This window comes from Balearica regulorum, chromosome 3 (assembly GCF_011004875.1).
Source record: "Balearica regulorum gibbericeps isolate bBalReg1 chromosome 3, bBalReg1.pri, whole genome shotgun sequence".
Lineage (NCBI taxonomy): Eukaryota > Metazoa > Chordata > Aves > Gruiformes > Gruidae > Balearica > Balearica regulorum.
The window spans coordinates 29,829,776-29,848,089 of NC_046186.1; the positions used below are offsets into that span (position 1 = coordinate 29,829,776).

Sequence of the window (18,314 nt, forward strand, 5' to 3'; positions counted from 1 at the left end):
TCTCCACTTTCCTTCCCAGTAGGGAGGTTGTTGCTGGTCTGGGAAACTCAGGTGGAAAGTCACTTTGACTCATACTGAGCCACTGCTCGTAGTAACCAGTCTTGACTTTTATCACCCACGGTCCCTGTGCATCCCCTGGTATTCATCTTCATGCATCTTGCTCATCTTCAGGACCTTCCCCCACTTTCAGGATCTTTCCTCCAGTCAGGATGTTCACCTCCTTTGTTCCTGACCCCCTTCTTTTGCCCAAGACCACATCTTCTTTTCAGGAGCTCTTATTTTTCAGCACTCACTTTTCTCTCCAGAACCCCAGCACCCGGTTTTCCCTATCAAAACAGTCTCTCTGTGCAGAAATGCAATGCGAGATCAGTCTCCTAAACAGTGCTTTTATCTCATGTCTCTTTATTCATTGGAGGTTTCAGGATGTGCTACTTTTGTTTGGTCCAAAAATTATCAAAATTTACAATCACCTCATACTGATTGCAGTTATCAAGTAGAAGGCTTCTGTCTGAGAATCCAAAAGTTCAATTTTGGATATTCGTGTGTGTGTGTATGTGTGTGCAGTTATCTGCTGCATGCTATTGTTTAAATTTTAATCAATTTTTTTTCCCCTAAAGCAGTATCATATTTTAGACTGTTCTAGTGTAAGAGGCAGTGCTGTTAGATGTCTTTGCCTTCTTTCTTATATTAGCATGAAATGACTGTAAAGGTACACTAAACTAAGTTATGTTCTTACTACTAGGATTTTCCTAAAGGAAAGTTGTTAAATGCTAGAGTACAGAATATTTTTCTTTCATGCAATTGGAAAACTGAATTTTGGCAACCATGTGTTTTTGTAGTGAACACTCTCACTTTACTTGAGAATAAACAAATAGTGTAACAATGACAATGACAGCAGTAACAAGAACAATCAATAACAAAGTAATTAACATGTTCAATACTTATGACCTCATGTTCAATCTCTTTTCAATTCCAAATTCTCCAGGGCGTCACAATGCCACCCAAAATAGCCTTTTCCCTCCTAAATATTTGAAGAAATTTCATCTGCCAATAAAACTCTTAGGATAGAATTTACTTCATCAAACATTATCTGCCTAGAGTTTGGAAGCCTGCCTGAGCTGATCACCTTGATTCTCCCTGTAGATGATCTCTATGCAGAGAGAGAGTTCATCCCATTGTAAGATAGGTGACCACCTCTCTCCATTGACTACAGATGGAACTGAACAAATTAACTCTGATGAGTGAGGACAAGTTCCTACTTCTACTCACTATGTCACACTGAAAATCATGCATGTTTTGATTATATAACTGAAAAACATCCCAGATCGCTTTTTATGTATTCAAAACATTTGCTAAAAGCATTCCCTATGAATCACATACCTTTAGAGCAAAGGGTAGATCTTACTTTACCCTGTTGCAACCTAAAGTGATCTTTCTAAACGTTTAAGCAACTTAAGTTAACAAAGAGACCAGCATGACTTTAACATTAGCAAGAGAATGTGGCTGGTTTAGCAAAATCTTAAAACATGGAGAGATAGTAACAGGCAGCATTATCAAGACAGCAGCTGAGAATTTTTATTACTAGTGTGAACAACTGGAAGAAAAGCACGACAGTTCACGAACAAGAAATAAGGAGAGGAAACTCCAGATGCCTTGTCAGCAGATTTCTGTCTTTCCTTTCAACTTGCAGAACAGTACTCAAAACTGTCTGCACAGAAATCAAGATCAAATGCAGCAGAAGAACCACATGGCACTGCGCTGCGCTAACCTATTCAGTTTTGGTTAGGACTTGGAATAATTAAGGAGTTGTCTTTTCTTGACATGGATTACTTAACAGAAAAATGCTAAAAATGGATCATTCATATCCTCCCATCTTCTTATCAGCTCAAAGGTTGTGACATGGCTAGATCATAGGGAGGCAGAGAACATATTAAACTAAAAGTATGTTATATTGAAATTATCAGGTGGTCAATCTGTTTCAGGGTAACATTTAAATAAGTTGATATTTTGCATCTATTGATCCTAACAGCTTTTGGTTATCTTAAACACTACCTGAACCCAAATGCTATATCATTGGAGGTTTAAGTACCTGGTTATGATTTGGGACTAGGCAATGCCACTTGCCAAAAGTCATTGATCCTTCCAACTACTAAACAAGTTTCAATGCAAGAGAGAAAGAGATACCTGAGGCAAATCTGGGAGAATATTCTCAATGACAGATTGAATGAATACTTCTCATTGTTACCTTCAAACTGCACTACATCTTTCTGCCATTCTTTCTTCAGTAACTTTAAGTCATGAAGGGCACCTACATTTAAACTATCAATATTGGAGATTTAACAGGGTCGTTATCTCAAAGCAGGTCAGATTTAAGAATATCAGCCAATTCCTCATCAGCTTGTCAACAAAGCAAGCTTTTTATGAAAGCTATCATCTGAACAAAATCAGGACGTTAAAAGATATAAGAGATTACTTTGTTGTGTTTACGTTCTTTCTTTCTTTCTCAAGTAGGGCTTAGGAGGTACATATATATCTTTCTTAGGAAAAAAAATGTAAGTTCCTTCAAAAATATTAAGTTCCTTCACTTAGGATTTGATGAAAATCAAATTTGATGAAAACTGCACAAAGGTTTAATTATATGACAGTATTCCCAAATTAGAGAACTTACTTTACTCTGTTTGTATTAGAAATTTATTCTGAAGGAAAAAAAAAAATATTTCCTGTAAATAAAATTAATCTCATTTGCAACTAGAACCATCTTGCTGCTAAAGAGTTCTGAACTGTGGTGAATTTCTTTCATATACTTTAATTCAATGAAGGATATTTTATATCTTCTGGTTTATGAAATGGATTTTATAATTGGTAAATGCTGGAAGCCAGTTATTGATGTCACTCTTCTGTTTATAGTGCCCAGAAACTGAAGAGGTCTAATCACTTCCCTTCATTTTCATACAATACTTAATTTTATAACATCAGTGAAATATGTTAGGCAGTTAATTCTAAGAAATTACTGCATTTTCAATTGGATAATGTCATTTGGCCTTCAGCCTTGCTCCTTACAGATGTAAAAAAATCATATTACATCTTGTAATTTAAATGAGGAATTTTTTTTGACAGTTAAGACATGCGAACTCACATTTTTATGCCAAATTGGACTTTGTATAAGTACTAGTAGTACTCATACTTCTTCTCCTATCTATCTATCTATCTATCTATCTATCTATCTATCTATCTATCTCTCTCTCTCTCTCTCTCTTAATTTTAGAGTGAGTGGAGGGAGGAAAAATGGGGAAATCTAGCTTCAGAGAGCTGGTCCAGAGCATGTACATCTCAACAAGTTATTGCACAGCATAGAGACAGATTTGTTTCTTTTTTTAAAAAATTCAGTTAATTTACGTGCATGTCTTCTTTTTGAAACTGCTTGCAATTTTAACAGCTCTGGGTTTTATGAGCTGAAATCCTTCCTTTTCCCGATACATAGATAAATTACTTAAGATTTCTACCACTGCTGTGATCAACCACTGCTTTCTGTAAACTTCAGAGCTTAAAAAGAAATCCTCAAACCCATAAGTAATACTGTTTCTAGCCATTTACCAATGATTTTAGAAAGATGTGAGTAGGAGCTGAAGGAGAGGATACAAAACACAAACTTATCTATGTATTTTATGTGTGATTTTGAGTGAATTGTCAGAAATATACATGAATACCTACTACCGTTTTGCACAGATGAAGCAGTGATTTCTGTACAGTCTGAACATTCTACACATTACAGAATTTGATCTTCCATGAGCCACACTTTCATTTTGTAACTATTCACATATATTCTGAATTGCTTATGCTTCTGGTTTCTGTTTTTCATATGCCAGTTCTTTGGAAAAAAAAAAAAAAAAAGAAAAGAAAAATTCTCATTAATATATCTGATCAAGATCTGCCTTGATTTTTAGGTTAAATTTCTGAAGCATTTTGTCTTTACCCAAGATCTGTAATTTGACTTTTAAAGAAGGAAGGAGACAAAACCAGAAAGGATACAACAGGATTTAAAGCTGTTCTGTTTCCAAATAGTTACTTCAACAAAGATCAATAACATATTTTTTTAAAATGTTATACTAGTATTTCAAGGCTGCAGGGGGCACTGATGCACTGTATATCTACAGTACTGCAGAGCAAGAGTCAGACAGGATATGATTAAACAGTCCTGCAGGTTACAGATACAGAAAAAACACATAAACTATTTATAATCAATTTAGGTTTTGAGAAATTAGGTAATTGTGAAATATTTATATGAATTTTGGAGGGGAATTAATGTTTCTGTTACTGGTAAATATATTTGTTTTTCTGCTGCAATCAAGTAGTTGTAGGGATAAGACTGTTTTCTTAACTTTATAACCAAGGTCTCTTGAAGGATGATATATCTTTCTAGTATTGCATTACTTAATATTACAGCTTTAAACAAACAATCCCCATTCCCTGTAGAAAATAAAATTTTGCTTAGCAGCTCCCCAGAGAAACCCATTTATTGGCTGTTGATAACAACTTGTTTATATATTAATCAACCAATACAGATACTATCTGATTCACAGACTCATTTAAGTAAGAATGTATTATAGTAAGAAATAATTATATATATTAAGAAATTATATATTTTTTCAGTTTATTCAATATTTTCTATTTTAGGACCTAAGAATGATGGCAGCTAAGATGCAGAGATTTCCTGATAATAAGAATGCATGACAATTTGTCACTCAGCAACATATGGTAAACATGCAACCACGCCTGCATCATCTATTTTATATTAAATACTACTTATTTATTCTTTAATTCTTTTATGCTCATAATTACTTTCTCTTTTCTTTTCTTTTCTTTTCTTTTCTTTTCTTTTCTTTTCTTTTCTTTTCTTTTCTTTTTCTTTTCTTTTCTTTTCTTTTCTTTTCTTTTCTTTTCTTTTCTTTTCTTTTCTTTTCTTTTCTTTTCTTTTCTTTTCTTTTCTTTTCTTTTCTTTTCTTTTCTTTTCTTTTATTTTCTTTTCTTTTATTTTCTATTTTAAACACAGCTTACATCGGAGTTTCATCTCTTCTGTTTATCTCAAATCTTAATACTTCTTGCAGTTCCGAATGTACTAAGCCTAGTAAGTTATGGCTTTCTAGAGAATCCTTTCTAGGAAGATGCACAGTCTAATTTTAACACAGCAACACTTGAAGAAGCCACCACTTCATTTGGTGGTGGTATAATAACAATTATAATCATCATTACTGTTACAGCTTTTTTGGTTTATTACCAATTCAGATGTTCTGGTTACAGCTTTCAGCCATTGGTTCTGACATGCTGGTCTCTACTGAGATAAAGAAAACTCCTCCATGTGCAGTGTTTCTCCTCATTAAACATATGTGCTATCTTTATACACACTATAATCACCTCAGTCATATTTTAGAAAAAAAATCAAAGAAACCGAATTCCTGAATATCCTTCTGCATATTTATATATATATTTAAAAAAAAGCACCAATTTCTTTGAGGATTTTTTAGTAGTACGTTTCATCTTTTGTATTGCTCCAGTGCACACGCAATGAAATACAGTACAACCAATATCACAGTCAATAGTGAACACAGAAATGAAATTGTCTTCCTACTTTCTTGTTCAGACACACAGAAATCACATTTATCATTTTGCTCCAGAAGCTTACATTGAGTTGCTTGCCTACATTAACTAAAAATAACTCTTCAGGACATTGTTCTTCCTTTGGGGTTTAGCCTGTTTGAAGAACATCAAATATGAAATTTTGTACCGAATTAATTTCAAAAAAGTTAATACATATTTCCTTTTTTACAGGCTTTCCTTTTCTTGTAATAGTTAAACCTGTAATGTTTGCACAATTTTAGAGGAATTTTATTTTATTGCAAATATCTTTTATGAAGTTAATTGCATATTAATAGAACAAATTTTGATTTATAGGTTCACAATACATATCACTAAAATGAACACTTTTTGGATATTGTTAATATATTTTGGATATTTATAATATATTGATAATACATTGAAAAAAAAAATCTGGTTTTAAAACTTGGATTCTTTAATAAGTTTTAGATCTGAAATGGACAGTTGTTATTAAAAGTACTCTGCCAAAGAGAAGCTCAAACCATCTTTTTAATTGTAAAAAATGTTCTAAATCTTTTTCAAAAAGTGGAATATTATTTCTGATGGATTGTATTTTCTGTAAAAACACACAAGGTTTTATGATGTTGTGATTGTTTCACTTTTAGTTTTGTTAAGTGAGATTTTACAAACCAACAAATACTTTATAAGTCATGAAGTACTGTGGTCTAGCCACTGACACAATGAAAGGCACAGAATGGATGCCAGCAGAGAGATGCTAGACACAATAAAACTGAACTTCCAAACTTTTCTCTTGACATTCTGGCTGTTCGCAGTTGAAGGCAACTCTTATGATTTCTTATTACCTCTGTATCAAATTCAAAAGTGAATCTCAAAGGTAACAAAAGTCAAAGAGAAAGTATTATACTGATTCAAGCTTCCAGTTAGGCAAATTATTCCTCCTTTCAGTATGACTCTCACTCTCACTTTTTCTATCTAATATGCCTCTCTTCACAATATGGTCTGGTATAATAACAAGAGCAACTACATCTCCACTACAAGGCACTCTCTCCACATAACTTGGAAGTCATGGAAACCAGCTCCAAAGTTTAATTATTTGTGAGTATATAACAAAACTTTTTTCCCTCTATTTCTAGATTTCTCTAATTGGAATGACATCAAATGCTAGCACTAAAGCTAAGTGTGACTGTACTCCAATAAGGAAAGCACGCAAGATAATTTCTTTTACTATTTGATTGTTTTTAGAGAATTCCTCCTGTTATATACTTGGCTTTTCTGAACCACTGCTCATAATAAATTAAAGACTAGTTATATAGGAAAATATTCTTAAAGCAGAATTCTGTCAAACCATCCATGCACCCATCTGCAAGTTTTAGATGGGCAGAACAAAATCAAGATTTTTTTTTTTCTTTCTAAAGAGAGTAGAAGAAGAGAGTTTTATTACTCACCTACCTGTCTGGCTAGAAGCCCAAGTGTTTATTTCAGGGAGCTACTGCACCATACCACTTGATGTCTTGTGTCACTAAGATAATTTCTCTTAAGCATTAAGTTAAAATTTCCAAAGAGTATTGCAATGGCTATGACACATGATACTATTAATGCTGTGAAAAATATATGCAGTGAAGTTTGAAAGAACTTTGAAAAATGGCTTTAAATTTAGTTTTTATTTTGCGAGTCTACTCCAGTTTTGTAGGAAAGTTGGGGTGTTCTCACTCCAATCCTTTGTTCTCATTCTAGCAAAAACCTTCTATTATCATGTTTATAATATCATTTTGGTTTAAGGGGAAGCTGTGCTGAAATCTGAAATGAAAAAGTTATGTTCATGCATTCATGAGCAAATGAGTTCTCATAAATCTTAAAAATGTATTTTCTCAATGGAAATTTTTTTATAGTTTTACATTTCAGAAGCTAATCATGTTCAAGCACAGTTCTTGTTTGGATGACAGAATTTCTAGGGAAGTATAAATACTCAAAGCAATTTGGCAGAAGGTAATGAACAGTGTCGTTAACCTAGAGAAACCCAAAAGGTTGTGGCAAACTGTAGGGTTCCTGGAGCTAAGATCTTTGATGTAATGCAAAAAAGGGGGTCCTCATTTGCTGGAGCTAAAAATATATGGCTGAAATCCTGTACCTCTCCGCCCATCAGATTACCACATAATCCATAGGTAAAAAAGGCTGAAAGGCTGCAAAAAGGCTTTTAAACTATTTTGTCAGCCTTCTAATTCTGATCACTCTTGACACTGAAGAAGCTCAAATTGCAGAGAATTCACCGTGTTGTCCTTCAGACTATAATGCCTCCCAGAATTTCTGAATCACCCCGTGCTGGTCCACTGAGGTCTGTCGCATCCTTAACTCTCTTATCACCTATGTAAAAACTTGTGATGATTTATTGAACAGGCACCTGATAGGCAATCTCTCTCATTTCCATGTAATAAGAATGTGCTGTGGATGAATACAGGGACTTTATACACTAATCACAGTTGTTTGTGGGGCTTTGAATCTACCACTCAATATAAAGAGGTCAAACAGATATAGATTTTTCTTGTTGTAACAGAAGTCTTTAACACATATTTCTCCTTCCTAAAGTATTTATGTAACAAATTCAGTTCTATGCTATGAGGGTTCTGATTAAAGCTCAGCACTTTATTTTACTGATGTATAAAGGGATCAATTTATGTGCAATGGTTAAGTATTTGGGGTGAAAGAAGCTTTATAAATTCCATTAATAAATTTAGTAATCATATAGAGTAAGAATCACCAGTAACTGGAGATATTCAATATTACATAACTGCATTAAAATAGATAGAAAGGTGTGACATGAGTGCCAAATAGCATTTCTCCAGCACTGGAACCTTTAGCACATGAAACAAATACATCATAAAATAATGACGTACCTATCAACAGTAGTAGAAAGATAATTTAATTAAAAAACCTGAGTCTTATTAATAACAAAATTTCCTTTCTGTGCAACTGTGTCAGACTGTTTTCCAAAATATTTAATTGAGATATTTATTTGCAGTAACACACTGCCTCAGACTTAAGCATTGGCATGCATACATTGACATATATACTTGCAATTGGCTCCTTGATAAAAAAGGGGGAAAAAAACCCCCATGATATCCTTTATTGTCTTAGCTTCCATGCAGGTACTTCCATGCAATTGCAGCAGAAATTAAGATCTCATTACAATTATTCATCACAGACACACTAACAGACAGTGACTGCCCCTGAATTCTGTTGACAAAATTAAGAAGCAATCCTCTGTTGGTGTAATGCACACACCTGAAGCTGAGTAAGGCCAAGATAAACATCACCAAAAAATATTATTAATCTTTTAGAAATTGAGAGCTGTCCCAGGAAAGACCAGTCACAGTTTTGCAGTGTACTGATGAGAGGCAATCTTTTTCAGAAATAGGGAGAGAAATGTAATATTTACAAACACACATTATCTCATCTGCATATATTTGACACATACATTTGTCTAATATCCATCACAAACAATTTCCACAGAATACTTCAAAAGATGGAGCTAAAGGCTTACACAACAATTTAAAGTGATTTTGAGGATTTATAACAGTAGGAAAGATTAGATTTGACACTTTTTTTTCTTTTTTCTTTTTTTTTTTTTTTTTCCCCTGTTTCAACATCGAAGTTTGCATCACTGGAAAGTCATCATCTGAACAGGAATGCCAAAGAAGGAAGAAAAGTAACAGAAAAATACCCAGAATTTATGTACACACACAGAGCAGAAAGGAAATTTCACAGGACAACAAAACTCACAAACAAAAAGAAAACATTACAAACAAATGTAAAAACGAGGGAAATTAAGAAGGGCAAAACAAGCAAAGAGGATGAAAGTATATAAAAGCAACTCGGGCACTGGAGAAGGAGGAAGGGGCAATTAGAAACACACAGAAAAAAAGTTATCAGCCACAAAAGAAAGAGATGAGAGAGAAAAAAGTAACAAAATAAATGCATAAAGAGGAACAAATGCTTGCTATCACTTTCTATGTTAAAATTGCACAGAGTTGTTATTAACGTAATATCAAGCATCATATATGTGGTGAATACAAATGAATGATACTTCTGAAGCTCTATCTTCAGTTCTGTACTTCAGAAACGTTTAGTCCAATCCCTATGTTAACTACAGAAAACACATTAAATAAATAAAACTAAGCAGTGTCAGTATTGTTCATTTAATAATTTTCTTCTACAGTGTTGAGGAGCACTACATTTTTTTTTTCTGTTTCAGAATTAAGCATTGTTAATGAAAAAATATGAACATAACTACCTATGCTAACATGTAAGAATATAACTTAAAGTCTGAATAATCTCTCCTTCATGTGTAACAGAATATCAATGCTTCTCATAGGATCTTGCATTTGTTCATAAACTAAGATGTAAGTAGACAGAGGAGCTTAAGTTTGGAACTCTGTGATTTCCCCTTCAGGTTTGAGCCAGCTTGTACATTTGATTGAATATAAGTTTTTTGGTTCAGGTGGATTCATATGAAGAAACTCTTTCACCTTACCTGAGCCTTGTATGGACTCTTATGATGAACTTTAACATACAGTATGCGCCACCATAAGCACGTTTCCTTTTCCAGGTGTGGAAATGGTAACTGTTTGACCTTCAGAACCAGCTGAAAAATAACTTTCAGCAGACCCAACTTTCCCCTTTTCAAAGTATCCAGTTCATTCCAAGGACAGAAATCAAATTCCTCAGATGCCTGGTGTCAGATACTCTGAGTGGTGACATTTTATCATATTCCAAAAAAACAAGAAGTTCCATAGAGGAAGAGACATGCTGAGAAATTGCACAGGAGACTGAACTTCACAAAAGTGTTAGGGGTCTGTTGGGATGTTTGTAAAAATATCATAGAAAATGACAAAATGGAAAGTGGAGTACTCAAACATAAGGAAGGGGATTTAGAGCTTGTTGGAAAGTGGATAAGTGAGGGGAAAGTGGAACTGAGGGCTTACTGAAAACATGTAGAGATCTCCAAAATGTACTGCATAGCTCCTGAGAAAATTGCCATGCATTAGGAGACCCATCAGTGTGCTTGATGGAATGGAACTTGGGTAATGCACATTCAAGAGCCTCTTTCCTAAATGCAAATAGCAATCAGAGTCTTTGCTGACATGAAGCTCAGTTTCAGCCTGGAAAAAAACATCTTAAGATAAATTAGCAGAAAAATAAAGTCTTTAAAAAAATCAACCAAAAATCTTTCCAATGGGCAGTAATGAAGAACTCAGCTTATTAGCTCCTGTCTGTGAGTGCAAATCAGCCTTGTACATTTGCATTCATCAGTAAAACTCTACTTAGGAAAATAGCAAACAGCATTTTTCTGTTTCCTAGTTAGGAATTTTTCAAAAAAAAAGAACAAATCATGACTTGGATAGATATATTTGTATGCATATGCACATGCATATGTATACGTATATATTTTATATATGTGTCTGTGTTTGGAACCTTTGAATTTACTGCATGCAGTAAACTCTTACAGGAATATACAGCAGTCTTAGCTCCCAGACACTAAAACAGAACTGAGCTGGAGTAAACACCAGCATTTAATACTGGGACTCAAAGCTTCATTTGTATCTGTCATCTGAACTCTACCTGAAAATGATAGTCATTTACCCTGCAAATCTATTCCAGTAATATTTTCTGAAACACTTACAGGAGCTTTATACTACATTAACGCATTGCAAGTATCTTACCTATTTCAGAAGAAGGAAAAAATAAAAAAGATTTCATTTCTTAATAGATCCATCAGAGATCTATTATTTCTAATTGTCTCTTTTACTACTGTTGACCATTATCAAATCTCTTTTAATATTGCCTATATATTCCTAGTTCTGAGACAGGAATAGTTTAAACAGAATCTTAACATAAACTTTGACAAGATTTACATAAGTATATAGTCTAGCATAATTCTAGAAAACTACCTATTGGAGGTTGACCTTTGTTAATTGATATGGTTTGATTATAAGCTTTCCTGAAAGCAAAAGCCACATAGCTCAGAGGACTTTTATGGCTGCAAATCTGCTCTCAGGGAGTCAAACTTAAATTCATTCTCCTGCCCATACCATTATTCTGCCATTTCCTATTCCATACATCTTATGGCCGGAAGCTGTGATGAGCCCTCCATGCAATACATCCTTCCTCCCCATGGTATCACCTGTTAAAGTGTATCTATGAACTCCGGGCCTAAACAGTGCTGCATGTTATTAGCAGAAGGAGCTGGGCCGTGATCTTACAGATTAACTGAGTCAAAACCTCACATTTGAAACCTCAGTACTTCTGAGCTTGCACAGAAATCTTGCGTCTTTCAGAATGATCAGGATTATTGCAAGTTTTAAGGTCTTTGATCTTATTCAATTGCCTGGTGCTGCCTTTATCAATCATCCTCTTGAATTTAAGCAAATTTACCACCTGCTTCCAAAATGACATGAAAGGCATTTTCCATGTTGCCCCATCTCCCATTTAGTTCTCCCAAGTTAAAATACTCCTTTGCAGTGTCTGATATTTGCATTACAAAATATGAAAGCTAAAGGAACAAACAGCATTCTTGCCCTATATATTTAGGGCATTTTAGACAGCAGATAGTCAGATATACATGCCAGTGAAATTAATGTTACGGCTTCATTTTTTACATTTCTTAATTCTCAAAAGTTTTTAAACAGTAACTGTGGTGGGTTGACCCTGGCTGAGGGCCAGGTGCCCACCAGAGCCACTCTATCACTCCCCTCTTTCATTAGACAGGGGAGAAAAGGTACAATGAAAAAAAAAAATTACGGGTCGAGATAAGGACAGGGAGAGATCATTCTCTAATTATCATCACGAGCAAAACAGACCGAACTTAGAGAGGGAATTCATCTTATTTATTACTAAGCAAAACAGAGTAGAGGAATGAGAAATAAAACCAAATCTTAAAAAACACCTCCCCCACCCCTCCCATCTTCCCAGGCTCAACTTCACTCCCGGCTTCAACCTCCGCCCGCCCCCAGCGGCACAGGGGGACAGGGAGTGGGGGTTACGGTCAGTTCCTCACGCGGTGTTTCTGCCGCTTCTTCATCCTCAGGGGGAGGACTCATCGTTCCCCTGCTCCAGCGTGGGGTCCCTCTCACGGGAGACAGTCCTTCACGAACTTCTCCAACGTGAGTCTCCTCCATGGGGTGCAGACCTTCAGGAGCAAACTGCTCCAGTGTGGGTCCCCCACGGGGTCACAAGTCCTGCCAGCAAACCTGCTCTGGCGTGGGCTCCTCTCTCCACGGGGCCACAGGTCCTGCCAGGAGCTTGCTCCAGCGTGGGCTTCCCACGGGGTCACAGCCTCCTTCAGGTGTCTCCACCTGCTCCGGCGTGGGGTCCTCCACGGGCTGCAGGTGGAATCGCTACACCCCCTCATCCTCCCTCCATGGGCTGCAGGGGGACAGCCTGCTTCACCATGGTCTTCACCATGGGCTGCAGGGGAATCTTGCTTCGGCGCCTGGAGCACCTCCTCCCCCTCCTTCTTCACTGACCTTGGTGTCTGCAGATGTTCTTACATCTTCTCACTCCTCTCTCTGGCTGCAAAAGCGCTCTCTAACTGTTTTTTCTCTTTCTTAAATATGTTATGACAGAGGCGCTGATTGGCTTGGCCTTTGCCAGCGGCAGGTCCGTCTTGGAGCCGGCTGGCATTGGCTCTGTCAGACACAGGGGCAGCTTCTAGCAGCTTCTCACAGAAGCCACCCCTGTAGCCCCCCCCCGCTACCAAAACCTTGCCACGCAAAACCAACACAGTAACCTAAATTGTATTAATATTTGAGATAACCAACATTGAGTATATAATAACCTATGAAAGGTACTGACTTGTCCTGAAGTAGTGATGCCAATAGTTTTGAAAAGATTAATGAACTGTATCTAAAATTTGTTTTGAAACCTCTTTATATTCCTTGCACATATTAGCTCATCCTTTTGGTATTTTAAAATTCAAATAGATCCAGTTAAAAAAATGGCAGAACACATTTGAGTAAATTTCAAACCTATTAAAAATTTATAAGCTTAAAATTTACTCACAAGCCCATACACTTTAAGAAGTTTCTGCATGTCTCCCTTTGGCTGACCTTCTACACCACAATAATGAAGTAATCCATGCTGCTGGGGAACCACGAAGTAAAAATGTCATCAGGGCAAATGAATGCCACTAGAATATGTCTAAATATGCAAAAGCAGGGCCATTCAAAAGGATTAGAGGTCTACAAACAAGTGATGATAGGTAGAAAAACTACAACAGCAAGAGCAGAAATACTTATTGCCACTGGATGATAAATTCAGAGATGTTCTTACAGGAGGAAATTGGATTGCTTTGTCTGCCACATTGTAGAGTACTCTGTTACTGCCAGGCAGCTCCAACTGTAGCAATATTGCATCAACAGAACCATATGAATTCTGAAAATACAATATAAGTATACCAGGCTTTCTCGTATTCACCAGCTACTCATAATAGCAACATGTATAATCCCTTACTGCCCTATTTAAGCAACTTTCTTCAATCACTTTCTCCTTTCTTTTTAAAGCAAATGTTTTGTCCCAAGAAGTCTGTCTTGCAAAAAGACAATGGCAGCTGGGCTTTCTAGATGCTTTCTGTCAAGCAGAATTTATATGTAAGGATTGATGACAGTCAGGATGCATGTGGGTTACACCTAAAGTGAAAAGCAAAGGATGATGTAAGCTGCCATGTGTGGGCAGAAATTCATGTGTCACAGTACAGGGAATGAGTAAGGAGAATGCTTTCCAGACTTCCTTGCAGTCCACTCCTATGGGACAACCATGCCATGAAGGGAAATTCAGACTAATTTCAGTTCTGTTGCCCAGCTTTTCACAGACAGGAATAGCTGTGATTTGGACCAGGATAGAGCCAGCTCTGTGTGGACTGCCTGGGTCTGGACACTGTTAGGCTCATCTGCAGTATTCTGGAACAAGCAAGGAGGTAAAAGGAACATGTTGTCCAGGATAGAGGGTTAAGGAGACCCAACATCCTTCCAGCATCCTTTTATGTACAAGACTATTTCTGCAGTTCATCTATACCAACAATCATGTCATTTTACTCACTTAACAGTTACATACACACACTAAGTATTTTCAAGAAACAGCCCTAGACTGTAATCACTGAGTTCTGATTCAAATAAAGTGTTCTTTAATATTTATTTTATACCTTATCAGCCATATTTCTATGCTAATTGAATAACTATGAAGGGAAGTATCAGAATCAATACAAAATGCAATAAATCTTGGCATATAATTCTATAGATTATAATATAATGGATAATATAGTATTCTAAATTCAATAAATTTAAAAAGGAGCAGAGCTGAATTTGCTTATAAGCCTTCTCCTTCCTGTCTATACCCCTCTATATGTTATATACACAGACTGGAAAGTAGACCTCATTGGTCTTTTGGTTCTTGAAGGTTATTGGGTCTTAAATGAATGGTTATATAAACTACTGAACAGGAAAAACTGAAAAAAGAATCATGTCAAAATGCCCAAGGATGCAGAAACCTATCTCAGAGAAAGTATTATCTTGGAGGATGAAAGGAAGCACAAAAGATTGTAACAGTCCTGATATTTAAGTTATCCCTCTTTTATCTAGTAGTTTAAAAAACAGAGCTACATCTTGCCTAAGATTTGGGACACCAAAACTCTAATGCCTGTGCAAAATGGAGAACAATGTCCTAATCTAATAACCAGAGGAGACACCTGAGATGGCTTATGTTTTTTTTTTTTTTTTTTTTTTTTTCTCAATGATTATTTAATTTCTAACATATAAATAGTTCTTGAAGTCAAGATTTTTTTTCACTAAGTTAATACCTGAATCAAAGGCATGAAGTAGCTTCCTCACTCACTTTCATCTCCATGAATTTCTGTTGTGTGCAGAGACATAGTTCCACACACAGGAGTATGTGCCCCCATTTTGGAGGAGACCACAGTTCTGGCTAGGAAAAAACTCAGTGCAGAAAGGCAGGAGTGGAGCCATCACTTCTTTCTTAGCTGGGGTTTGTCACAACAGAGGCCAGAGTTCTGTATTTTGTGCAGGATTTACACCCACAACTGTTTGTTAAATGCACTTAGAAAACTTCTTTCAAACAAAATGCCTCGGGGAACTCAAAGGGTGCAAAGATTTATTTCTTTGTCAAGTTTGGACAAGGAGATGACACTGAGGTGCTGCTCTAAATAAAAATGGTGACAGGTCTGTGCAAGTGTAACAAGCTGAACTTTATGTTCAGAGTAAGCTTTACTAGCAAAGGCTTAGATGCCTAGGACTTGAGGCAGATGGTTGATTAGAGATTAGGTTTGATGTTTACACTCCTTTCATAACTTCGAGTATGACGTGTGTAAGTTCATTAAGGGGCTAGTGGTAGAAGTGAGAGCAGAGTCCAGATCTCATGGATCTTTACCTCATGATCTAGTCAGTTACCGTTAGCTTTCTAACACACTGTTTAAAGAAGCACACAGTCATTAATTACACTATTAAAGACATATGTAAAAAGGTTTATACAAAATTCTTCAGGGATATAGGACATATGTCCTATAACTAAAATCATACTCTGTTCTGAAAGAGTTAATGATCTACAAATGCAGTACACCTCTGCTTTCTTTCATTTTTCATTTTTCCATGTTCAAACCTTTTATATGGCAGAATAGAATCCTAATCTATGCCATTGTCTCTGTATAGCCTTTTATTTCAATCAATGCGTGACCAACAGCAATGTGAATATGCAAAAACGAAACCAAGTGAATTTTTTTCTGTATACAGAAACAATGCTTTCTAGCATTTTTCACAATCTCATATATAGTAAGCATAGCAGCAAGTCATCAGTATTTGTTACAAGATTAATGGAAATCCCAAAACCATGAGTAGAAACACAACTAGCACATCACCCCACTTCCCACTCCTGTATTTTGTTGCAGATTATCTTGCTTAGTACACTATGTTTCAGCATTCAGTGGGTGAAAACTCACTGTAAATAAGTTGTCAAGCTTAATTGAACTATTCTGCAAAAAGTATCTTCCATAAAGAAAATGCTTGAGAAGCATAAAAGAAAGCACAATATCTCTATATATAATATTTTTTTTTTTTCTGTAAGCGTTGTTGAAATTATCTAAAATGGTCACCCTATTTAAGGAAGAAAGCAAAATGAACACAAACAGTTTCTTCTGATTTGAAAAGGCACAGAGGGTAGTTTACCTGCAATTGTCAACATTATTTCTTCCCACAGCATTAGAGAAGTTGAAAGGTCCTACATTATTGATTTCTATGACTTGTATACAGCCAGTGAAATTGTAGACAGGTCCAGGTACCTACAAAGGAGAAAATGCACACAGTTCTTTTGCTTGTTGCCATTGTAATAAGTTTTAAAAATAATTGTTTCTGCAAAAGATTTGTAACATAATTTAACCCTACTCCTGAAGAACCCTCCTGGTCTCCATTTTTTCTCTAATGAAATTCTATTTAAAAAAATTGAATGTGAAAAGAAATTACAGCAAGATAAGCTTTGAAAACTCTACTTTTAAGTTTACTACTTGCCTGCTCAAAAGATATCTAGTATCATTAGTCATGTTTCAAAGATGCCTAAGGACCTACTAAAAATGAGAATCACTGTAGGGGCACTGAAAAATCACAGAACAATAAATTGTTATGCACATCTCACCATCTAAACATATAACACTGAGACAGTATGTTGACAAATGTTGTAATAGATAAACAAATCACAAAAAATCATTGCAACTGAGTCTTTATGGACTGGATTACTGGACTGGGACAAGTTTCTGGTCATGTCAGATCACAGGTACCTGTCCTTGGAGCCACAAAACAGGTAAGACTCCATAGTTCATATAATAAATTTCATGTCAAAACAGGAAAAAGTACTGCTAGGACTGTCCATGAAGATGAAAGTCATTGACACATTCAAGTGGGGCCTTGGGAGACTTCTGAGGAAGAAAACACAGTAGAAGAGGCTATGACCTGAGGCACCTAAATGGTGGTTGGTCAAAAGCCCATAGCAGGAGAAGCAAGTCTTGACTTGGTCCTTAACACAGCAGAGGACCCATTCCTAACATTGACCATGATGTCAGGTTTAGGTACCTGCAGGTTTATATACATGCAGAAACAAAAAAAGAAAGTCATTGAGGTCATCATTTTGTACAGGAGCACTACATAAAAATGAAGGAACTTTTTAAGAGGAATCTCAAAGGAACATCCCAAAGATTAAAGCACATACAGAAGAATACTTAAAACAAGCTATCAGAGGTTCATATAAAATGTAAATAAACTACTAGAAGAAAGAAGACTTTAGAATCCCTTAAACCCAAGAATGTTTACATAGCAAGGTAAAAAAGTTTGTAATGGCTAAAAAGATGTCCTTTAAAAGTTCAGGTCATGTCCACATGAAGGAAAATAGGAAGTTATATAAACGTTGGCAGTAAAAACCCAGTAAAGCAGGCTAGGTAGAGAAAAATAAAAAGATCTTCAGGAACAATTTGCTAAAAGCATAATGGCGAGAATTATACAATTTTTGAAACCTAACAGGAGCAGTAAGCCTGCCAGAAAGGCTATAGGGCCAATAGACCATCAAAGTATAAAAGTAGTGTTCAAAGAGATAAGGCTCTAGTAGGAAATGTAAATGAACTCACCAAATCAAAATTTAATGTAGAGGAGCTATGG

General features: G+C 35.9%; 1 protein-coding gene across 1 annotated transcript in view; it reads right to left on the minus strand.

The window, feature by feature from the left end:
* The window catches only part of EYS (eyes shut homolog), a 906,089-nt gene that overhangs the window by 231,593 nt on the left and 656,182 nt on the right, over positions 1–18,314 (minus strand). The window contains 1 exon segment of the mRNA XM_075747398.1: positions 16,839–16,951. Coding sequence (XP_075603513.1) covers positions 16,839–16,951 — 113 coding nt within the window.